This window comes from Gekko japonicus, unplaced genomic scaffold, assembly GCF_001447785.1.
Source record: "Gekko japonicus isolate JY-2015 unplaced genomic scaffold, Gekko_japonicus_V1.1 scaffold2568, whole genome shotgun sequence".
In the NCBI taxonomy this organism is placed as follows: Eukaryota; Metazoa; Chordata; class Lepidosauria; order Squamata; family Gekkonidae; genus Gekko; species Gekko japonicus.
Genome location: NW_015165899.1, coordinates 130,487 through 156,017, shown reverse-complemented (window position 1 = coordinate 156,017; position 25,531 = coordinate 130,487). Strand labels below are relative to the sequence as shown.

Here is a 25,531-nt window from a genome sequence, read left to right as displayed (position 1 = left end):
CTGATATTTTTTCCTACATTGTGTCCCTAAAGGACTCTGGACTTGTCAACTCCTCATTGAAAATTCACCTTGCCGGCATCTTCGCCCACCATTCCCTGGTTGAAGGCTCCTCGGTTTTTCCCCATCGTATTACAAAATAATTCTTAAAAGGCCTTCTGCATTCGTGCCCACCTTGGAAGCCACTGGTACTGACGTGGCTCTAGTTTGCCTTTTCTGGGCAATGTGATTAAGAGAGCAGTAGTAAATCAATTCCAGGCCTCTTTGAATAACATATGTGTTCTAGACCTTTTCCAGTCTGGCTTCAGGTCAGGCTGCAGGACACAGACAGCACTGTTGACCATAGTTGACAATCTCCATCTGAATGTAGACTATGCCTCTTTGTTCCTCCTATTGGATTTATCTGCTGCTTTGGTACAGTAGACCATACTACCTTAATGAAACATTTAGAGGTAGAAGTAGTTACCGGGATGTGCTTTGGATTGGTTTAAATCATTCAATACAGATTGGAGTCAAAGGGTTGCCACTGGCAACCACCGGTTATCATCAGTGCGGAATTTGTCCTGTGGGATTCCACAGAGTACAGATCCCCCATGCTGTTCATTCTCTACATATTTGGATGAAGGAATAGAGGGAAAGCTTATTAAATTTGCAGATGATACTAAATTGGGAGGGGTAGCAAATATGGGAGAAGACAGCATCAGGATACATGATGATCTTGACAAGCTGGAAAATTGGGCTAAAACAAAATGAATTTTAAAGGGGATAAATGTAAAATTCTGCATTTAGATAGGAAAAATCAAATGCATAATTATAGGATGGGGGAGCCTTGTCTTGGCAGTAGTATGTGTGAAAAGGATCTAGGGGTCTTAGTAGACCATACACTGAACATCAGTCAGCAGTGTGATGTGGTAGCTAAAAAGGCAAATACAATTTTGGGCTGTATCAACAGAAGAATACTGTCCAGATCACGCAAAATGATGGTATTGCTTTGCTCTGGTTAGACCTCACCTAGAGTATTGTGTTCAGTTTTGGGCACCACAATTTAAGAAGGATACAGACAAGCTGGAACATGTCCAGAGGAGGGCAACGAAGATGGTGAGGGGTCTGGAGACCAAGTGCTATGATGAAAGGTTGAAGGAACTGGTTATGTTTAGCTTGGAGAGGAGACGACTCAGGGGTGATACGATAACGATAACTATCTTCAAGTATTTGAAGGGCTGTCATCCAATGTTCCCTCTAAGCTGTGGAGTCTTGTGAGGAAAAATTCAACCTTGTGAGCTACTGGCTTTAAAGTTCTGAGTGAGCAATTTGGCTACTGCATAAATCAGTTTGCTCTGGAGCCATCCTTCCTGAGCGAAGACAAAAATGTGTGGAGGCTGGAGGCTAAAAAACTGACCTAGCTCACACTAACTCAGCTTAGAGGGAACACTGCTGTCATCTAGAGGATGTTGCTCCAGAAGGTCGAACCAGAACCAATGGGTTGTAATTAAATCAGAAATGTTTTTGGCTGAACATTAGGAAGGACTTCCTGACAGAGTGGTTCCTGAGTGGAACAGGCTTCCTTGGGAAGTGGTGGGCTCTCCTTCTTTGGAGGTTTTCAAACAGAGGCTAGATGGCCATCTGACAGCAATGCTGATTCTGTGAACTTAGGCAGATCAAGACAGGGAGGGCAGGAAGGGTTGCATACATCAGTGCGTAGTTCTTGTGGCCCTTTCTTATACATCCAGGGAAATGCTAATTGCCACTTTGGGGTCAGGAAGAAATTGTTCTCCAGGCCAATTTGGATAGGGATCCTGGGTTGTTGTTATTGGTCCCCCTCTCTCTTCTGGGCATAGAGCAGGGGTAGCTGGGGATTCGGCAGAGGTATTTGTGAATTTTCCTGAATTGTTCAGGGGGGTTGGACTAGATGACCCTGGAGGTCCCTTCCAACTCTGATTCTGTGATTCTATAAAATGGAGGCAGAAGCCAGGTAAGTGGCCCTTAACTCTTTGGAGGAAGGATGAGAGAAAAATGAGTACAGCAATATAGATATCACAGGAAGCACACATATAGTTTGTCTCATGGATACAGATGTCGTCCTATCTGTATCTCAGTTATTGTGTATTAACTCGGCACATGCACTTTTTCTTTTACAAAATATTATGATAACTCTGGATATTGTCTGTCGTTGTTGAATCCACTGCTGTTCAGTCATCATAGACCATTTTATAGAAACAATGGCTGTATTAAAGCTATTGATTCAATGGATCAGTTTGGTACAGCAAGATTGTATCTAGTATTTTTTTATAGAAATAAAACTCAAAACGTTTTATAGCAACTAAACTAGCATATGTCAGAGCTGGGTTGTGCAAGTTCTACTAGTAAAGCGAAAACAGGACAGAATGAAAAAAATTATGTGCTGGTCATACTAGTTGCTTCTCATTTTGTTGGCTATGATACTGAACACATTGATATGGAAATGCAAGTTTGTAAGGAATGCAGAACCTGGGCATTTAAAATCTGAGAGAAATAAGGCAGGAAATTGTGGTGATGAGTTACAGTTTTAAATACTATATGGTTCTGTGAGCCTTCTGTAATGGAACAAAAAGTAGTTATTCTAATTGTTACCTGTTTTTAAAATCAGTTTCGGGTGAATGAATTTGGAGCACTGGAAGTGATCACAGATGAAATGGAGATGGAAAGTGTTAAGAAGGCCACAGCTACTACAACATGGATGGTGCCAACTGCTCAAGAAGGTTAGTTATTTTGTTTGTGCATTAGTCTACAAAAGCCAAATTCTTTAGTATACCTGGCAGAGATTAAGATTTTTTAAAAAAAAAAAATATATATATTTTGTGCATTAGTCTACAAAAGCCAAATTCTTTAGTATACCTGGCAGAGATTAAGATTTTTTTTTATATATATATATATAAATATTTTTAGGGATATAGAATAAAAAAAGGATTAAGGAAAAGAATAGAGAGAAAAACAAACAAAATCATAATTTGTTTACAAATATTAAGGACAAACATTAATATGAAAATATAAAACATGAAAAGTCATAATAAATCACTATAACTATATAGACAGACTAGGCTACTATTTCCTCATAATATATTTTCATTATTCCCTACAGGCAAGAAGAAAATAAACTTCTCTTGACTTTGTATATCGTTTAAAAATAATGACATAACAAATTGGAATAATTAGGGGAAAACGGAAGATAGTACTCCATATAAAGATTAAGATTTGTATAATAACAAATTAGATATGTAACTATAAAAGATTAACATTAATAACAATTATGATGCTTACTATATATGATGGTTACTATAATTATACAAGAAGTGGGGACCCGCGATACTCGCAGGGGGGAGAAGGAGCTCCACGTGGAGGAGGAGGAGGAAGTAGCTGCAGGTGAGCCTTCTCTCCCACCCTCCCTGCACGATGGCATGGCCGGGGCCCACCAATCCTCCCCCCAACCCCCCCTGCACTGACGGCGAGGCCCATGTGGCTCCCAGCTGCCAGGTCCGCCAATCCTTCTCCCCCACCCCCCCGCACTGGTGGCGAGCCACGCAGGCCTGCCGAGCCTTCTCCCGTTCCCCCCGAGCATCGGCAGCAAGGCCTAAGTGGCTCCCAGCTGCCGGGCCCGCTGGGCCTTCTCCTGCTCCTCCCGGCACTGGCGGCGAGGTCCAAGTGGCTCCCAGCCGCCGGGCCCGCCGAGCCCTCCCCCAACAGCCAGAGCATTCTTTGCACATGTGCAGGGAACACTTTTACTTTGGGGGGGGATTTAATTATCCCCCATATATTTTTCTGCATACCTGGGGACTGCTCCAAGTGTGCAGGAAAATCTCTCTGCCCCCCAAGTGCCCCTGCTGTGTGGATTTAGATATCTGCATGGAGGGGGCAACTTGGCTATTAGATATATAGATGATTTTTTAAATTCTTTATCAATTTAAAGTCCCTGGACATTATCTTTCCTCTTACAGCTTTATCGGTAATAGATATAAAAAGCTCTCCAATTGTTCTCAAATTCACTATTCAGTCTTTTATTTATATGATTTGTCAGTTTTGCAATAACAGCATAAATTTCCATTTTATTATCCCATTTCTCAAGATTTGGGCAAACCTCAGATTTTCACTTAGTTGTGAATACTACTCATGCCACAGTTAGTATATATCTAAACAATTCAGGTGTTGATCTATCTATATTAACTGGTAGGATTCCCAATAACACAGACTCAGGTTTCATGGCGAATTTTATATTCAAATTTTCTGAATTTCAGTATGTATTTCTTTCCAAAATTTGCTAGTCTTTTTACAGGATCATCAAATATAGTAAAAAGTACCATCAATCTTTTTGCACTTTCAACACATTCCTTTGTCATTTTTATCCATCCTCTCAGTATCTTTCGGGGTGATATACCAGTGAAAAATATGTCTTATACCAATTTTCTCTAAGTGCTTGACTCACTGTAAAATTTATCTTTTGTCCACAAGTTTTCCCATTGTTGAAGTGAAATCTCTTTATAAAAATTCTGCATCCATTTCACCATACATGTTCCATTTCTGTATCATATTGAAGTAAAAGTTTGTGAATATATCCTAGATTATCTTTTTTATTCAATATTTTCAAATTCAGTCAAATTGCAGAGATTGATGTGTCCTTAGAAACAATACCATATGATTGAAATTAAGCATTTTCCTATGATACTGCTACATTAGATTATGTACTGTACTTTATCTCTGATATTGGTTTCCATTCCAAAATATTTGAAGGTAGTTAATATATTATTAATTTTTCAAGTTCTGGTGCTTTCAAACCACAGCCTACACTTGGTAGAAATAATAGTTAAAAGTAGACCGGTTAGACTGGTGTCTGAGTATGCTGTAACAGCATTGGAACATGCATAAGCCTTCCTGGCGTGCATAAACTATGTACTGTTACTGACTATCGAGAACATGTCTTTTGTTGCCTTGGTTTACAAATAGGTATGATATTTTTCCCCACTGTATAGCTGACCATTTACTCTTCTTTCCATTTTGTAGTCTTTTTAGAAAAGACAGAAATATCATCCAAACTGAAAGAAACTGCCAGAGTGGGTGGGAATAATTTCTGTGAAAATTGTTCTCATTCTGGTTCCATGGAGGAGTTTGTAGCTGGAGAGAATATTTGCAGCCAAAAATGTTGCCATCAGATTAAAAACAGGTAAGAATTAGCCTACCACATGCCAGTTAATGTTTTAGTATAACTGCTGCTGCACTGAAAGAGAGCATCAAGCCAACATGACAAAGTAAAGATACCATACCACTCAATCAGCCAACTTTAAATCTACATGATATTTCTATTGTACAGTTATCCTTGTTTTAGCTTCAGTATCTTTAGATAATCAATATCCTTCTGTATGGGACTGCTAAAGGCTCTGTAACATAAAATACATTGGGTGCTGTCAATGACTACATTAGTAGACGTTTTGCAAATGACTTCAGTGGACTCTGAACTTTTCCCAGTCTTTTGTAAATTTCATACCAGAAATAAAGTGCTTGAAGACTGAACATTGACAAGCAGGTAAATGGCATTTGGCTGCTAAATATATTTTTTGGAAATGTTCTGTTGATTTCAGTGGAACACAGTAATTAAAATCAGTCTAAACACTTGATCCTCGGAGCTGGCACTAAGTCCTGACACACTTGCTTTAAGTACTGGCAGCAACAGCCACTGGTTGGCTGCGACTGCAAACTTCTCTGTGGACTAATTCAAATAATGCCAGTAGACTCTTTAAATCTGTACAGTAAGGGCAACTTATTGCCCACAAACTATGAAGAAAATATTTCCCGGTAATAAGTAAATCTGGAGAAAAGAGTAGACTTGCTCTTGGAGAATGACTATTGGGAACTTTGCAAAACTTTTTCCAGGACACAAAGAAACTACTGAAACAATGGCACAAAATGGGTCTCTTGTGGGTGGATAGAGTTAGCATAATTGAAAACTTTATTTTACCAAAATATTTATTTTTATTCTGAGCCTTGCCAGTACAAATACCCCCCCCCAAAAAAACCCCCAACAAACCTGGGTTAGATGGCATTAATAATTTCTTCTGGGCTTACAAAAGGCCTAGAATAAAATTCACTACCCTAAGACGTTCATCAATTGAGGGTGGATTAGACTTCCTAGATTTATCTTTATACTGTGAAGCTGCCAATTTAGTTACAATGGTTAGAGTATTAAACAGTGACATAGAGCTCAACTGGCACCAAATAGAAGAAACAAGGGGGGGACCCGCGATACTCGTGGGAGAGGGGGAACTCCACAACTATGAGGAAGAGGAGGAAGCAGCAGGAGGAGGTAAGTTCCCCCCCTATCCCGCCGGTTCTCCCATCTCCTCCACCTCCGTCCACCCCCTTGCTCGATTACCCCCCTGCCCTGGAGCACACCCCCTCCAGAGGCCAGGTCTACCCACCCCTTCCCACTATATTGGCAGACCTGGCCTCCGGACTCCGGAGTCCAGATCTACTCACCCCTTCCCACTACAGCGGTAGACCTGGCCTCCGGAGTCCAGGTCTACCCACACCTTCCTACAACAGTGGTAGACCTGGCCTCCGAACTCCGCAGGCCAGGTCTACCCACACCTTCCTACAACAGTGGTAGACCTGGCCTCCGGAGCCCGGAGGCCTGGTCTACCCCTTCCCCACCCCTTCCCACCTTCCAAGGGGCGGGGCCCGCGGTATTCAAGGGAGGGGGGATGGAGCTCCAGGAGGAAGCAGCAGGAGGAGGCAAGTACCCCCGTCCTGCCGGTTCCCTGTCTCTCGGCTCCGAGGCGGCGGCGAGGCCGCTCGCCAGCCTGCCCGCCTCCATCCCCCCCGCTCGATTTCCAAGAGGCGGAGGCACCGGGGGCAGCGGCCAGGCCGGTCTTCCCACCCCCAGCCGGCTCCATGGCAGAGGCGGCGGCAGCGACGAAGCCGGACCTCCCCTCCGCCCCCCAGCCGGCTCCGAGGCAGCGGCGGCGAGGTCGGCTACAGAGCGTTCTGTGCGCAGGCGCACAGAGCGCTCTTTCATTTTCGGGGGGATTTAAACATCCCCCCAATATTTTTTTTAGTTTTTACATTTTTGTGCACCCCTGGGGACTGCCCCAAGAGTGCACAAACCTCCCCCAGCCCCCCAGCTGCCCCCGGAGCGCTGATTTAGCGATCCGCACTCCGGGGGCAAGTTGGGAATTAGATATATAGATATCCATTGATACATACACCCTCTCGGAATTACTTTGGAATCTACCTAAACAGAGAAGGGTGAAACACATCCAAAACAAGTTTTTAAAAGTCTCTTTAGAAATATGGGGTAGAAGAAGGAAGCAACTAATCCCTGAAAGATCCAAACTAAGAATTTATATCAACTAGGAATGGTTCCCTCCGGGGAAAGAATAAAAGGCCTTTAAGGCATGGGAAAAAGCAGGCATTACCTGTTTGAAAAACCTTTCAAAGCCTTTTTCAGATCTTGGATATTTGTTAAACAACCAAGACGGAGAGATTAAAGGATTAATATCCCGGATATACAAAACTTTAATTTCATTATTGAAAGAAGCTAAAATAAAAAGTCAGAGTTTATGGAAGATAGACTGTAAAGGCAGAACTCAGGAGGAAGACTGGACAAAGATCTGGAGGTCACCTAGTAACACCTCAAAAATATCCAGTATCCACTTTAATGAATTTAAAGTCTTGAACAGATGGTACAACTGCCCAGGGTAAACCCTAAAATCACCCAAAGATGCTGGAAAAATTGTGACCATCAGAGATTTTATACGCTGTTGGTGGTTTTGCCAACCAATTAAGAAATTCTAGGCACAAATTTTAATGCAAATTTTCATAATTACCGGATTTAGCTTACCTGATACCTCAGAAATGGTCCTACTGGATACTTGGTCCAGTCCTACAGGAGACAAAATTAAAACATTAGTTTTTACTCTTATCACGATAACAAGAATTTTGGCCGTGTTCAGACTGGCAGTTTGGCCCGGCAGCCAAACGTTTCAGGAGTGTTTCAGTAGCGGATTAAAGGGGCGGGTTCACACAGGTACATCTTTCAGGTGTCCCCCAGCCGTACTCAAACTGTCTTGTGCCGCTTCCCTCCCAAGTTTAAAAAGTACCAGGTGAAAAGTGGTAGCAAACCGTGTGTAGAGCAGGTTGATTCCCTGAGTGTGAACGCAAGCGCTGCTAAGGCGGGAACAACCTGCAGTCATTGATCAGAGGCGTTGGCTGTTTCCACGGCAGGCGCCCATGTGCCCATGTGCATAGGCGCATGCAGTGGAGCTCAGAAACAGCCTGCCGGGGTGGGTCAACAGTGTGAATGCTCCCTTGCGCTTCCTCCACACTATCCTCCCACTTCATTCGCTGCAGTGTGAATGTGAATACCGCAGCCAAGCCGTTTCGGGTCTGTTCCGGGTCTTCTTTGCCACGACTCCCTAGCACTTCAAATTGCCTGTCTGAACTCAGCCTTTAATAGCACAAAAATTTTGGATTAGCAGAAAATTTTTTGGACAAGAGTCCAACACATTCATTACGGCAAAATAAGTTACAAGAACACTTTGTTTATAATTGAATTACGGTAAACTCTATGAGAACAAACATAGTTATCAAAAAACATTCCAAGCGGTATGATTCCCAGTAGTGAAATACCTAGCGGGAAGAGGTATAGTTCTGAATAATCCTATAAATATCTGTTATATTTCTGACTAACTAATGATTTAGTTTCGAGAGTAATTACAAAAATACTTTCCTCTTTAATTCTTTGTAATATAACATAATTATATCACCTTGATACACACGAGTTATATTTTTGTAATTGAACTGTTTTTGTTACTGAAAAGTGTTAATCGAAAATAACTTAAATTTTAAAAAAGGGTATGACTACTGGGGGTTGCAAACAAAGGTTTTGGAGCATTCTTTTGGGTTGTATAAGTGCTCTATTTAAGTGTTGTTATAGCAACAAGTTTGTATGTGTTTGCTAAAGAAATGCATGAATTTCAAAATGGGAAACCTGATTTAAACAGTCATGAATTTCAAAATGGGAAACCTGATTTAAACAATCTACCTAGGTTTCTTTTGTTTCAATTACACATAAATGAAGTTAATCTAATCACCACAGAATATAGATTCTATGCTTGCTTTCATTCATGTTGTGTTTCAGCAGTTTGTTTTGCTGGAATTTTTTTTCATATTAGTTTACAAATTTCATGGCTCATTGGCAGAGCAGTCCTGTGCCACACCTACACTATGGTGGCGAACCGCCATATGACTAGGGTGGCGCAAGTCCATTCCCTTAGAGCATAATGCCCCCACAGATTATTGCTGCCTCCTCAGACAATTTTTTTAAAAATCTGGAAAAATTCAAAAAAGTTTGATTTTTAAAAAAATGTAAGATGTGTCGGGGTGTTCCAGAATAACCCCCGACACAGTCAGGGAAGCTTCAGTCTCATTTTTTCTTTTTTCCTGGCCAAAAAAAAAAAAAGTTTTTAAAAATGAAAAAAAAAAAAAAAAAGTAAAAGTAAAATGCAAAAAAGAGAGAGTTGGAGATTTCCCCCCCCTGGCTTACACAGAAAAGCAGCCCAGAATCAAGTCTCCAGTTGAAAATACTAGAGGAGGACTAGAGGTCGCAATGGAGCTGCTTCTTCTGCTGCTGCAAGAGGAGCAGTAGGTGTGGCTCGGGTGCCCCTCCCCCAGATTTTCCCATGCCCCACCAACCAAAATTTTTGGGCAAGGGGTGACGACTGTCAACTTTCACTCTGGGGACTGAGAATGCCTGGTATAGCATGCGCCTAAGTGGCATGGCATCACAGTTGGAACTTTAAAGGACTTGCTGGGCATGAAACTCCCTTTCAAGAGGAGGGCTGAAACAACATCCTCACTGCAAAAAGGATGTGGACAAAATCAAGAGGGTGCAGAAGAGAGTGATGAGGATGATGAGGTGTCTGGAGACTGTGACCTACGAGGAAAGACTATGGGCCCTCGTAATGTTTAGTTTGTAGAAGAGGAGATTGAAGTAGGACATGATTGCTCTCTTTAAATATTTGAAAGGCTGTCGTTTGGAGGAGGGCAAGGAACTGTTCCAGTTGGCAGCAGAGGATAGGACCCGAAGCAACAGATTTAAATTATATGCAGAAAGGTATCGGCTGGGTATTAGGAAAAACTTTTTCGTGGTCAGAGTAGCTCAAAGGTGGAATCAGCTGCCTAGAGAGGTGGTTAGCTCCACTTCACTGAAAACTTTCAAGATGAGGCTGGACGAATATTTGTCAGAGATGCTTTAGGCTGGTCCTGCATTGGGCAAGGAGTTGGACTAGATGGTCTGTATGGCCTCTTCCAACTCTATGATTCTATGATTCTATAACAGACTGAGTAGAATGGGGGAGGGGACTTGCCACACCCACAAACCTCTCTGTTGAACCTCTACTTGCAAGACAGTGAAACAGAGCCATGGCAACCAGGTGCAAGTGCCATGCCAGCCTCAGCCATGGAAGTCTTGTCCTGACAGGGTCTGCAAATGCAGTCCCATGGGGGGTTCATCACGAACCCCCCTTGAGGCACATGATGGAACCAGCCAACTCACACTCACCTATCCTGTGTTGAAGTGCTCCCAGGGTGCTTGCAATCCATTTGCCGCAGCAGCTGCAACTCAAGGCTGTGATTTGGCAAGGGAATGATTTAAAGGGATATTTGCCAAGCTGGTTTACCACAAGCTTAATAACTGGCAATCTGACCTTACACATTTATTTTCAAATGCGAGCCCCCCCCCCCCCCCCCACACACACCACAGGCACACCCTGTGCTCTGGCAAGGGTGGGAACCGGGCAAATGACAGACCACTCCCCCCATCTCTCAGAAGACTTTCTAGGGATGTTTTCTCATGGCATGTCAGGAGCCATGGCGCTGCATGATGGTGGCTTCTGCCACCCCGTGCCTGAACTCGATGCTCGGCTTGAGTGCAGGAGATGCTGTCATGGCACCTAGCCTCAAACGAGGGGAGCGGGGGAGCAGGTTTGGGATGCTTGCCCATGCTTACCTGTCAGTGCACGGGTGCTCCTGTTGGTTGAGCTTCTGAAGATGGGGTACCTGCTCGGGTTCTGAAATGGGAGAGGTCAGCCACAGAGTATAGACTTTGCTCTCCTCCTAGGATGTCAGAACAAAGTGTTCTACCTGCAGTGCTAAGTGCTTCCTCTGTTCATCTCCCACCATCATGACAACAGGAGGGCACATGGATTAGAACAGGCTAAATCTGCTCAGTGAAGGCTATCAACTTTTCTTTTTGCAGTTTGTATATTATCTCTGTCATATTAACATTTTTGGCAGTTGTCATTTTAGTTGTATCTTTAGAAGTTGTATCGTTCATTTACATTTATTCTTCAAAGTCATCATTCCCCCCTCCCCTTTTTGCTTTTTCTAAATGGAAGAAATTAATGTAGACATTGTAATTTCATTCTCATTCTAGAGAACAAAAGGAAGTCAAAGAAGTATCTGAACTCAATGGTGAAGATTATTCTAAGGGCACTGAGAAAAGAAAAGCCAAATCACCCCCCAAGGGAGAATGTGTGCAAGACAGAGAAGAGAAGAAAAAGAATGAAATAGTTAGTATGGCCTATCTGATGGGCTAATAAGTTAACTATTCCAAAGTTATAAATTGTTATTCATTTTTAAGTCATTCAAATGGAATCATTTTTTATCTGTGCCTTTTAAGAGCCAATTTGGTGTAGTGGTTAAGTGCGCGGACTCTAATCTGGGAGAACCGGGTTTGATTCCCCACTCCTCCACTTGCACCTGGCTGGATGACCTTGGGCAAGCCATAGTTCTGATAAGAGCTGTCCTTGAAAAGGAGCAGTTTCTGTCAAGAGCTCTCTCAGCCCCACCTACCTCACAGGGTGTCTGTTGTGGGTAGAGGAAGGGAAAGGAGTGTGTAAGCCGCTCTGAGACACCTCTGGGTCGTGAAGGGCGGGGTATAAATCCAATCTCTTCTCTTCTTCTTCTAAGGTTGCAGGGTGTGATAATTTTAGAACAATCAACATGTAAATAGATGCTCTCTTTGTGGAATGCTAATTTATGTTTAACTATTCATTTACATTTAACTCTTCATTGTCAGTTATATTAATATGGTATGGTAAGTGTCGGTGAGAAGTGATGGACAAATGATCCAACCTTAACCTTTGGTCTGTTGCTAAGGTAAATTAAGTAATTGTCTAATTTTGCAATTTAGGATGAGAAACCTGAAGGGAGGATACTAAGAGGTTCTCAGAGAGCCACACGCAAAAGGAGAAGAGAGATGGCAATTTTAAAGCAAAGTAAGTCTGTTTATGATATTGCATTAGTATATGATTATATCCCGTACCTTTTACATAAAGATGTGAAGTGAGGAAGTTAACATTCCCAAGCCAAAAAAGCGCTGCCGGGGAGGGGGGCTGCACATGTACTGACTGCAGCATGTATAGTCCAACAGTGTGGCAAACAGCTCCCCCAATTGGCATTTCAGCTCAAAGGTAACATCTAGTTTGGCCTTACATCCAAAGATGTAACCTGTGATAATTTTTCGTAGAAAGTGGCCCACGATTTGCTGTGACATGAAATCCTAACCCTCCTAATCCATTTGTGATTACTCGGTATTTTGTAAAAGTTAAAGCTTCCAGTATTGTCTTTAAAAGTTTTGTTATTTTTTCTAATAGTTCATTTACACTTAAGCTCCATTAATACCAAGCTGCAGGAGATTTGTAAGTAGAAGTATAGATGTGATTAGGATAATTAAGTTGCTTGCTTACTGGCTAGGATTTTCTCTTTCCCAATTACCATTTGTCTTGGCTACTAGTTAATAAACATTGAGCAAAATGTAGCTCTGCTCTTTAGCTTAAATCAGCCATATTTCAGAAGTGTATGAGATGATATTAGAAGAGCTTTCTAACTGAATAAACTTGTACTACTTTAAATAAATAACCTCCAATGATCTATGCCAATCATTTATTGCAAAACTGTGTCTGTGTGCATACATAAATCCATTAATTTCTAATTTCAGCTTTAATGTCAAAAGAAAAGAAAGCATGGAGTTGGTCATCATACTTGGAAGAAGAAAAGGCTATAGCTGCACCTCCTAAGATTTTTAAAGAGGTACACTGTCCTCTAAAGTCATAGCTGGCTGTCTCTTGGGAGTAGCTTTGATCCTTTATTTATTTTCAATTTCCAGGGCAAATATCTAAACGTGTTGTGTTCAGATATTGAGAGGTACTGCTAGTCAGAAGAGACAGGAGTGACCCTCGTAGATGGCTCACGACGTTGGCTGTGCCATGGGCACACATGTGACACATGTCCTAATGTGAAGTTGTCTTTAAACATTGTGTTGAAACATCTAAGACAAAAACTAGAAATAGTTTCATTCTTTCTCAATTTTGTATAATTTATTTACAGTAATTTCTGTACATAATTTTGCAATTATTTTTGTCTCTCTTTTACATATGTATTTCTGGTGTTATTCCAACTTTATTCCAATACAATTGAGGATGATGTGCTGGGAATATAATAGATTCTTATGTGACAGATTTCTTTGCAGTTCAGTGGAGAACCTGGAGGACAGTGACCAAGAGAAAATGTTGCCTAGTGCTTCAGTCTTACACACAATTAAAGACATCCAGATCCCACAAACAGTTTTTTTGATTTTTTTTGTGTGTAGACAGCTATGAAAAACTGAAGTCCGAGTTAATTGCAAAATACACAGAAAGACTTAGCTACGCTTCTGTTTCTATTACAGTAGTAGTAGTTTTAATTATGGATCATTAGTTAGCCATAACCAGTCAGTGGTGATGCTGAGATGACAGTTAACTGTAGTGGAAGCTGGCAGATGATGGGGTGGGGGAAGAGGAATTTAATCCATGGAAGGTACGGCTTGTCTGGACAGCTGTGTGCAATCCCAGGTAATAACATTTAAGCTTATTTAGTACTTTTAGGATTTTCAAAACACATTATGGCTTGGATCTAACCTAAAATTTTTGTGTCCACAGAAGCATGACTTCCCTAGCTCCCCCTTCCTGCTGCAGCGCAGAATGCCCCCCCCTAAAATGGTGCCTCTGAGAGATGGGGCCCGCATAAATAGCATGGGGTACTCAGAGCTCTATTGCAGGATGGGGAATTGGAGAAAATCATCCTTCCCCTTGCACAGTTTTAGGTGGAATTCAACCCCATATTTTTAATCCTTGCTACAACCCTGTAAGTACTGTCATTATTATTTTCCGGTTGCAGTTTAGGGGCTTGCATTAAATTACCAAGTGAGTTCACGGCAGAGACAATGTTTTCAATATTTTCCCATCATTTCAGTTAAAATTTCACTGCAGCAAATGCAATTACGGCAGCATGCCCATAGAAAAAATTATGAGAATTCATCCATTCACTGTAACTTTTCATGTAGGATCTTGTTTATAAGATTTCTCGGGGGGGGGGGGGGGGGGCACAAAAAAACATAAGTAACTATTCTATTTTCAGCCCAATTTCAGTAAGCACAAAACATTTTATCAGTTTTATTTTGTTTAGCTTAGAGTGTATCTGCCCTAGACAATTCTTACATGTGTAAGACATGTGCTGTGCTTTATAACCCACCTGGATGTTCAATAAGTGGTCCAATGATATAAGGATGAACTAGCCATGGTGCAGGTTTCTCATATTGCCATCTCTTTTCCCCAGATCCTTAATGCTCGTTCTAAGGATACTTCTTGTGCTCTTTAACTGATGTCCAGGTCTGGTCACCAAGGGACCCACAAGCCACAAATGGCTGTATACAGCCTGTTTCATTTCCCTTCCTGTCTTACAGCAGTTTGTGGCTTATGGGTGTCTTCTTTTCTTGGTGACCAGACCTGGACATCAGTTAAAGAGCATGAGAAGGAGCATTAAGGATTTAGGGAGAAAAACTGTCAATTTTGTTATGGACTTGAACAAAGATAGAGTGTACTTGCTCTGGGAGAGAAGACATGCCAGAAGAACTGTATTCTTTGTAAGAATTTCAAAAGCCAAGATTTGATGTTTTCATTATCCAGAAACAACTTTTTAAAACTCCACTTTAGTCACTGGTTAATGGTAAGGTTTTTTCAAGAACTGAGGGCCTAACTGTTCCCTGAGTGCCATCTCTGGCTAGCTTTAAAGAACAGCTGAATCTGTTTACTGACAGAAGATCCATAATATCTTGAAATATTTGCTCATCTTTGTGTATTAATTGCTTATACTGAAAATATAGTAATACTTAAATGAAAAAAATAACTAAACTTGATGTTTCAGTACCAGTCCTTTCCATACAACAAAAATGCATTTAAAGTTGGAATGAAACTAGAAGGAGTGGACCCTGAGCACCAGTCAATGTACTGCGTCCTTACAGTGGCTGAGGTAAGTATAGGACCTGTGCAGCACACGGGGGTGTTGGGGCTTAGCAATTCTTGGCACAATTCGGCAAAGAAAATGAGGTGCTAAAAATATTCTTCTTGTCACATGTTTTTGCAGCTCCCTTCCCCCAAAAGGTTGGGTTACCATAGTAAGTAAAATTTCTAAAAATACAAAAGAGCTGTGCTGAAAGAAGACTGATACCAAGCAGAGATTACCAGTAAAGTATAATTGCAGTCAGTAGGAAAACAAACCTAACAAACAATTCATGGACTGACAGTGGTAATGGGAAAATATAAGATAACTGTTTCTGAAAGCAAATAACAAATTTACCATTTATAAACTGTGTATAAACCTGGTTAAACCTGATGCACATGTATATTGATGTGCTTGCACTACTGAATTATGTTTTTAAGTTCATCTTTGTGGCTTCTATACAGTTCCACACAGGACCGCACTTGTGCAGGCCTGCAGTGGAGATCAGTCTTTAAAAGCTCTCTAGGTCTCTCTAGAAGGTTCAGAGTACTTCCCCTCCCCTCCAATGCAAGCTGGAGATTCCCACCCAAACTGGCACATGACAGAGGCAAGAAGAGCACTCCTTCCCTCAGTTCTGTCTTCACTACCATGGAGACGAGATGCTTCACTTTCTACTGCTACTTACCTCAGGCTTTGTAGGTAAAGTTTCTCTTTCCTCGCCATTCTTTCAAAGTCTAAATCTTTCCTATGAATTTCTGTTCTGAACTTTTTTCGAATTATTTTTTTTACCCCGGAGCCTTTTCTCTTCAAATGGCTCTTTTCAAGAAGTGCTCCAAATGTGGTCTGAAATAGGCACAATCAGATGATCACACGACCACTGCCTTTATTGCCTTGGTGAGTCCCACAGTGCTTCTGCTTGTCCCATATATAAGCAGTTTACTCCAAAGCCTCATCTAGATTAAGCCTTGAGGTTGAAGGCTTTCCTATGGGAAGAAGCTTTGGCAGTTCCAGGCAAAGACCAGACCCCATCCAAGGATTCGGAACCAGAGCACAGAGCCAGTACACCCTCTTTGGGATGAGCACCCTCAGGTTCAGTGTCAGAACTGGGCCCTTTCTTGGCTCCAAGGATATTGCTGGTTCCATAAGGTTCTTCAGAACTGCCCCCACAAAAGAAGAAGTCTAAACATAAAACTTCTCATTCTTCCTTGGTTCAACCATCACTGTTGAGACCGGAACCGACACCTAGCCAATGTCCCTGGACCCCTTCCCTAACGTCAGGACTGTCTGGTTCCCTTCCAACCTCAGATGATGAGGTTGTTGAAGTTCCTTCTCTGCCCAATTCTGTTACCAAGGCCCCTCTGGCCAAATGACTTTGTAGAACCTTGGGTGACATTTTGGTTCCACAGTGCTGGGGACCTCAGCCTCTGCAATGGTTCCAATGCATGCCTGCTCCACCAATGTATTGGCCAGTGCAATGGGAACAGCAAAGCTTCCTGTGTCTGTCATAGTTCTATTCTGCTCTGGAACTGAGCTCCTGTCCTTGATGCTGTTCACAGAGAATCCAAACCTGTTGTATTCTGATGAAGAAAAGGCCCTATCCATAATCAGTTCTGCTGCCCCTCAGAACTGTCACCAGACGAGGCCATAGCTGGCTGAGGTCCTTGGTTTACTCCAACCTAATGATTGGCTTGCTATCATTGACCTCAAAGATGCATATTTTCACATCACCATACACCCCAGGTCTAGGAAACATCTCTGTTTTCAGTGTGGTGGTGCCCATGATCAACATACTGCACTGCCCTTTGGCCTTGCGACTGCCCCACAGGTGTTCACTAAAAAGTATATCCACTGAGATCGCCCACCTGTGTTTGCAGGGTTCCAGTGTGTACTCATACCTTGATGACTGGCTTTTCACGGCACCCTCCCCTGAGTTATTAACCACTCATATCTCTATGGCTGTCATGACTCTAACCTCCTTGGGTCCCCAAATTAACTAGGACAAATCTACTCTATATTTGACTCAATCCATTTCATTCATTGGGATTCAGCTTGACTCACATCAAGGCAGGGCATTCCTCCCACGTGGTAGGGGAGCCTTGCTATGGGCTATGGTACATAGATTCACCACCAACAGATGCCAATCAATTAAATCTGTCCAGAGACTCCAGGGCTTTGCCTGGCTTTTTATGTGACCACTGCAAAATTATTTTCTGAGATCCCCCTGGAAGAAATGATCTATACCCAAAAAGTTCATTCGTTACTTAAAGTAGTGGTCCTGCTGGGATAACTTTTTAAGGGGCTCCCCATTTGGGACTCCTGCTCACAATCTCCAAATCTTTACTAACGCCTCCCTTTCAGGGTAGGGGCAAAATATGGTTCCTATTGGGCTACTGGCCAGTGGTCTGCCCATGAACAAAAGCTACTTATAAATCTTTTAGAACTCAAGGCAGTTAGACATGCTTTGGTTTCTTTTGCAGCCATAGTCACACCATCAAATGAGTATTAGTAGCCACAGACTGTACTACAAAAAGTTTTATATAAACAAACAGGAGGCCCTCTCTTCAGAAACTTCCTGCCCGTGGCATTGGGCTCTTCAGTATGATATATTGTTGGCAGCCATTCACATTTGCTGGGCTGGTAAATACAACGGCAGACAATCTCAGCAGAGACACCACATCCACACACAAATAGTGGCTGAAGGACAGTTATTTGCTCCCTGTGTTTCAGCACTGAGGCCAGCCCCAGGTGGACTTTTTTACCTCTTCTGTGAACACCATATGCCCCTTCTTTTGTTCTCTGGCTGGGGCCAGTGTACAGTCCCTAGAGGACACTTTTCAGCTGAAGTGGCAAGGGACCCTGTTCTGTGCCTTCCCTCCCATTCCCTTGTTGGGGAGGGTTCTCTACGAACTCAGAGTGGACAACTCCCACTGCATTCTGATTGCTCCTTTCTGGCCAAACCGAGTGTGGTTCCCAACTCTTTGGTCCCTCTCCAAGGGGCACCATGTGTCACTATCGAATGTGGAGGATCTCCTCTACACAGGTTCTCTCCATCACCACGATTTACATTCCCTTCACTTCACATATTGGTTAGTGAACAACCACTGGTTTGGTCTGACAGAGTTGGCCAGGTGCTGCTGTTCTCTAAATGTCCTTCTACCAGGAAGTCTTATGCTGCTAAATAGTCAAGATTCTCCCTCTGGGCCTCAACCTGTGGGCTTTCCCATGTGTCTTGCCTGCTAAGCTATATAATTGACTATCAACTACACTTAAATGTTAGAGGTTTGTGTGTCACTTCTGTTAAAGTTCATTTGATAGCCATCTTTGCTTTTCACAATTCAATCAGTGGTACCTCTGTTTCTTCTGCCCAGATCTACAAGAAATTTCTAAAGGGTTTATTTAATTTGTACCCTCCAATGCCCCCATCTGCTCTTCAATGGAGTCTGTCCCTGGTGCTTTCAGCTCTGACATTTAAATCTTTTGAACCCCTTGTCACATCTGATCTGCCCATCCCATTCTACGAGGTAGCCATCTTCCATCTTCTTAGAAATTACCTCTGCCCAAAGAGTAGGGGAACTCAGTACCTTATGTTGTACTCCACCCCACCTTTCACCAGGTTCCATACTGATAAAGTTGTACTCCATCTGAGTTTAGACTTTCTCCCTAAGGTACTATCTGCCTTCCACATTGCCCAGGACATAGTCCTACCAGTGTTTTCCCCCTCTCCTAACTTGAATGGGGAATTGACACTGTACACTTTAGATGTACGTAGATCATTGTTTTTTTATTTAGCCTGTACAGCATCCTTTTGGAAGGATGACAACTTATTAGCATGTTTTGCTGGCCCCTGCAAGGGGTGGGCAGCCTCTTCACAAACTATCTCATGTTGGATAGTCAAGATGATACAGTTACCCTATTCAGCCTCCAAGGTCGATTGCCCTCTTCACTTAAAAGTTCACTCAGGTCTCAGTCTTCTTCCACAGCGTTCCTGGGCAATGTTCCCCTGGACAGCATTTGCAAAACAGCAACCTGGTCTTCTCCGTTGACGTTCTTCAATCACTATGCTATGGATGTCATCTCCAGGAGAGATTCAGCTGTGGGGAAAGTGGTTCTTCAGTAATTGTTTTGAAGAAGAAGAAGAAGAGATTGGATTTATACCCCGCCCTTCACTTGGAGTCTCAGAGCGGTTTACAGTCTCCTTTCCCTTCCCCTCCCTACAACAGATACCCTGTGAGGTGGGTGGGGCTGAGAGAAATCTGACACAAACTGCTCTTTTTCAAGGACAGCTGTGCCAGAGCTTGTGACTGACCCAAGGTCACATCAGCAGGTGCAAGTGGAGGAGTGGGGAATCAAATCCGGTTCTCCCAGTTTAGAGTCCGCACACTTAACCACTACACCAAACTGGCTGAGGATCCCCCACCCACTGCCTTCCAGTAAGTGAGCTTGCTATTCTCCTATGTTGGACTGCACAGACGCCACTCAGATGAAAACAGGGTTGCACTTACCTATAACTGTTGTTCATTGAGTGGTCTTCTGTGCAGGCACACATCACTTCATCCTTTCCCCACTGTGGGTTCCTCTGCTGACAGGGTCCTTCTCCATGGTGGTGAAGAAAGGACTGAGGGAAGGAGCGCTCTCCCCACTTCCATCATGTGCTGGTTTGGGTGGGAATCTCCAGTTCATATTGGAAAGGTGGAGGAGCGCACCAAACCTTTTAGAGCAAAGCTGTTGAACTAATTTGTTATGAGGGCCAGATCTGACATAAATGTCACTTTGTCGACTTACGGTTTACGAAGCAGCGATGGCGGACACTCTCCTCGGACCGTGGGAGGGTGAATCGCACACCAGCGGCCTGGAGGGGTGCCAGCTCAAGTGACACTCCCGCAGAGCCTTTGCGATAGGCTCCAGGCCAGAGGGCGTCTGAGGGGTAGCCTCTTCGATGGCATAATGCCAGAGAATCAAGGCTCCCCTCCGCCCTGACGGTCCAGTCGCTGTGTGGCCTTTGGGCACAAGCTGGTTTGACTGGGACAAGTGCCGGAGATCGAGCGGAATATCGTTAAAATGGAGCGTGGTCAGAGAATCTGACCGACAATGAACGTGAGTTCTGAATAAAATGGACTATTAAAAAAGTTCATCCCCCCCGTGTGGGAGGAAATGGACATAAAGAGGGACACCTCTTATGCGAAGTAACCGATAAATGACGCAAAGGGAGGAAAGCAGCGTGTGTGCTGTAAGAGACTTACTTGATTTTTGACATCGTGGGGCAAGTTTCTCAAGTCGGGAGGAAGCGGTGGGAAGGGTAAACAAATTGGAAAAATGGCGGCCCAGCGTGCAAAGTTAAAAACAAAACTGCCAGGCAGTCAGAGTCCCAAACCGGAAGAGGGGGCAGACGTCATTAAATTACTAGTGGATATGCTCAAGCCGGTGATGGAGCAACTCAATGGTATTAACCAGCAACTGACTGTGATGAACAAGAACTTTGCATCTCAACAGCTCCACCTGAATGAAACGGAAAAGAAAGGGGAGCAGGTTAATGAGAAAATCCAAGAGATGGACACCACAAATAAGAAGTTGAAGAAAAGACTGGGAGAAGTGGAAATAAAGCAGAATCTTCAAGAAAACTGTGTACTGCAATTACAGATGGAAAAAGCCAATAGGATTCTCAGGTTCCAGGGAGTTCCTGAAGCAGTGAAAGAGGACCTGAGGAGGCTGCTTAGCGAGATCACCGCTCCAGTGATAGGCTTTACAGCGGATGAACTGGTAAAAGATATGGAGGTGGCCTATAGGGCATACTCCAACTATATAAAAAAAATAGCCTACCTGGAGAAATTGTGGTCAGATTCTCAAGAAGACAGACTAGAGATGCTATTTTAAAAGCAACATCAGCAACTCCACTGAAAATGGGAAATGTAATTATCAAGATGCTAAAAGACATTCCATTTGAAATCCGGCAAAAGAGAAAAAATTACAAAGATTTGATTGCTTTTCTTCAAAGTAATGGAATAACGTACGGGTGGGCGATCCCGGAAGGTGTCATCTTTAAGATCAACAATAAAAGAGAGAAGATAGACTCCATTTTCAAGGCTAAAAAGTTTTTGCGGCGTCAGCTTAGAACAGAGGGAGAGTCTAAGGAGGAAGAAACGAAATCCAGTGACTCTGCTACCTCTGGAACGAAAGAAGACTCTGCTACAGAAACGGGTGCAGGACCTGCCAAAGTTGTCTACGATTTTAGAGACAGAAAGCCAAAGTAAAGGCAGAAGGACTCAGAAATTGGCCTTTTGAAGCGAAGAACACAAAGTTCTCTCATAACAACTAACATAGTAACATATAAACATGGAAGATGAGCAGGAACTCTACAAGTATATTGTGATATTAACACTTGTGGTACTAACATTTACACTAACAGAAATAAGATCTCCTCCTCATGGGTTTTTAGTTTAGTGTGGTTATCTTTCCTTTATCCCTAGTTGTAGTTTCCCCTCCTAATTTTCTTTGTAGTTTGTAGTTTAATGCAAAATAAAAATATCCCTTTGTCACTTTGTCAGGCCAGGCCATGTGTGCCACAAAACATAATGCTGGGTACTGGAGATATAAACTTTATAAGGGACAGCAGCTGGTAAACTCCGAGTTGGTATGTCCTCACTGCAAGGCCCCATGGGCTAGGAGAGGGGTGCAGAGGAAAACCCACACAGGTGAACTGGAAAGCCATCATTGCAGCACTGGGCAGATGCTCCTGTGCCCCAACAGAAGATTGTCTGCACACACCCCACACGTGCAAACACTCCCTGTGGCCGTCTGGGAGTCCCTGAATTGAAGGGGTCCCAACTTGCCAGTCCCTGAAGTGAAGGGGTTCTGCTTGACTGCTGCTGATGAGGTTGGCCCGCTGTGCTGAAACCACAATTGGAGTTGCTCCACCCACTCACCCCTGAGCAGCCTCCTGTTTCCTCCCTTGCACCAGTTTTTCACAGGCTGCTTAACCGCTGTGGATGGGCCGGTTCTGGCCCCTGGGCCTTATGTGTGACACCCCTGTTCTAGAGAGACCTACAGAGCTTTTAAAGGCTGATCCCTGCAGTAGGCCTGTGCAAGTGTGGTCCCATGTGTGCATGCACAGAAGACCACTTGATGAACATCACTTACAGGTAAGTGCAACCCTATTTTCTTGTTCCACTGTGTTTGACATTTGTTTCATGTTCCCCCCCCCCCTTTCAAAGAACAAAATTATCTCCGTGCAATCCACTAGAGTTGCATACTTTTCGCAGAATTCCTCTGGTTACATTTGGTTATTGTTTTTTAAAAAGAGCTTTTTGCTTACACTTTTTCTTGAATATACCTTTTTGCCTGTTACTGTTCTAGGTTTGCGGCTACAGAATCAGACTTCACTTTGATGAATACTCAGATTGTTATGATTTTTGGGTGAATGCTGATTCTTCCGACATTCACCCAGTCGGTTGGTGTGAGAAAACAGGACACAAGTTTCATCCACCAAAAGGTAACACGTTACCTACTAATTTTTAGGCAGTTTCCTTTGTTTTGCATATGTATCGTTAACAAAGTGATATATTTATGCAGAGAGGGGGCACACTAATAGTAAATTGGTATACATGTTACAAACTCTGGTTGTGGAACAATGAAGGATATTCATTTTCTGTTCAAATTTAATTGTTCTGAAACTACTGAATCCCAAAACATTTGAAACCCCAGTATCAGCTTTATGATATTTCAGTATTCAGTTTTATGAGCATAGCAGCTCCTTGAAAAAATATACAAATGGTAGGGAAGAGTGGAAGCCTTTACACCCACAAGTTGTTGTGTGCATATCATTCTGTAGGGTACATTTCCTACTGCAAGTTGCTTCTTTCTTTTTTGTAATGTTATTAACAGCTCTTAATAGTATCAGTGGTCACCGGTGTAGATGCCCACCTCTGCCTTTTCTTGTGCACACTCTCTTCTTTGCCAAATGAAAGGACCAGTCCAGGCTTTTCTCTGCTTCAGTGGAAAAGGAGCCCATTAGGCACTTGCTTTGTATGCATTGCAGGGAATGCACACTTGGAAGCAGCTGCTTCCACTATAGGGTTTATTTATTTATTTATTTATATTTATTTATAACTTCAATTTATAGCCTGCCCTCCCCGCAACGCGGGCTCAGGGCTGCTCACAGATAGGCATAAGCCAACACATAAAAACAAGTTAAAACCATGTAAAACCATTACTACAATGTTACAACATATTAGGTGCTCTAGATGTTCCAGAATAATCTTCCATAAAGATGGCGTCTCAAGGATGGTACACCCAATCAGTGCTGTCAGTTCCATGTGATACTTTATTGTCATTGTACACAGTACAACGAAATTAAAGGTGCAATCATTTCAGTGATCTACAGCCATACACATATACACTCACACAACCATTCACAACCATCCCATAACTCCCTTAAGGTTCACATTGCAACCTAAACCACCAATGTCACCCAAATTCCAACTTCATGCAGCATTTAAAGCAATAATAGCTCTCGAATAAAAACTGTTTTTTAATCTGTTTGTCCTTGTTTTAATTGTCCTATATCTTCTACCCGAAGGCAGCAGTTCAAACAAGGAGTGTTCAGGATGTGACAAATCCTGCAGAATGTTCTTTGCTTTTTTCAAGCATCGAGAACTATACAATTCCTCCGGGAACGGGAGAGGGCAGCCAATAATCTTCTGGGCTGTGATGATAACTCTCTGGAGTGCTTTCCTCTCCACAGCCGTACAGCTGGCAAACCAGGCACAGACGCAGTATGTTAAAATGCTCTCTATTGAGCAACGATAGAAGGACATCAGTATTTTCTCACTCAAGTTATTTTTCTTTAAAAGTCTGAGAAAAAAGAGCCTCTGCTGGGCCTTCTTCACCAGAGCAGTGGTGTTAGCGCTCCAGGTCAAGTTTTGCTCAATAATCACTCCCAAAAACTTAAAAGTAGCCACCCTCTCCACACGTTCTCCACCAATAAACAGTGGCTGTATGTCCGTTTTGTTCCTCCTATAGTCCACTACCAATTCCTTGGTCTTGGTGGTGTTGAGGATCAAATTATTTTCCCTGCACCAAACACAGAGCCATTCCACCTCGTCCCGATAAGCAGACTCATCATTCCCAGAGATGAGCCCTACCACAGTGGTGTCATCAGCAAACTTGATGATAGTGTTACTGGGGTGGGTGGGGATACAATCCTGTGTATAGAGGGTATAGAGCAAGGGGCTCAGCACACAACCTTGTGGGGAACCGGTATTAAGGGTAAGGGCTGTGGACATATAGGACCCTACTCTGACCCTTTGGGGGCGGGCTGTCAAAAAGTTCCAAATCCAGAAACATATGGAGCTGGAGAGTCCAAGGCCCTCCAGTTTGGACACTAATCTATCTGGGAGGATGGTATTAAAGGCAGAACTGAAATCCACAAACAACAGCCTCACATAACTCCCCGGCTGCTCCAGATGTGACAGAGCAGTATGCAGAGTAGTGTTGATGGCATCCTCTGTGGATCTGTTTGCCTTATATGCAAACTGGTGACTATCCAGTGTAGATAATATTTTATCTATTTGTTTATTTTTCACATTTATATCCCACCCATCCCGTAAACGGACTCAGGGCGGGTTACATCATGTTAATAAATACAATAAAATTTAAAACAGATTATAAACATAAAAACAGTGGTTGCAGCTTGCTGTTGGGAGATTCTGGCCCATTGATGTCACTGGATCTGCTCAGCATTAATACAAAGTGGCTTCTAAAAAGTGTTACTGGTGGCCCATCAATAGAAATAAAACTGTCACTGCAAACCTCCTTGAATACCCTGGAAGGGCAGTTCCTTCTATATCAGTAGTCTGAAGCTATACAGTTTTCTGGAAACTTATGCCTTTGAAATATTTACAGTAGGCAGTTCCCTCTACATTAGTAGTTTGAAGGTATACAGTTTTCTGGAACTTTATGCCTTTGAAATACTTAGAATAGTAATTTTCTTGAGGAAGATTATTGAAATGAAGTATTCAATATCCGGATTCTTTGTTGGAAAGAACTTTCCAAAGATAATTTTATAGAATATTTCATTGTCTATCAGAAGATTCATATTTAGTATTATTGTGCTGGGAATTCTATGTCTTTCCCCAGAAGTGACGTCATGGTGCACACAACACCAATGTGTGTTTTTAATTTCTCCAGCTGCCACTCA

The 25,531-nt window shown here is 42.8% G+C and overlaps 1 protein-coding gene across 1 annotated transcript in view; it reads left to right on the top strand.

The window, feature by feature from the left end:
* Positions 1 to 25,531, top strand: part of L3MBTL3 (l(3)mbt-like 3 (Drosophila)) — a 148,576-nt gene that overhangs the window by 33,945 nt on the left and 89,100 nt on the right. The window contains exons 3-10 of the mRNA XM_015411356.1: positions 2,624 to 2,735; positions 3,456 to 3,542; positions 5,029 to 5,188; positions 11,456 to 11,591; positions 12,215 to 12,299; positions 13,022 to 13,113; positions 15,265 to 15,369; positions 22,690 to 22,825. Coding sequence (XP_015266842.1) covers positions 2,624 to 2,735; positions 3,456 to 3,542; positions 5,029 to 5,188; positions 11,456 to 11,591; positions 12,215 to 12,299; positions 13,022 to 13,113; positions 15,265 to 15,369; positions 22,690 to 22,825 — 913 coding nt within the window. The remainder of the gene's footprint in view (positions 1 to 2,623; positions 2,736 to 3,455; positions 3,543 to 5,028; positions 5,189 to 11,455; positions 11,592 to 12,214; positions 12,300 to 13,021; positions 13,114 to 15,264; positions 15,370 to 22,689; positions 22,826 to 25,531) is intronic.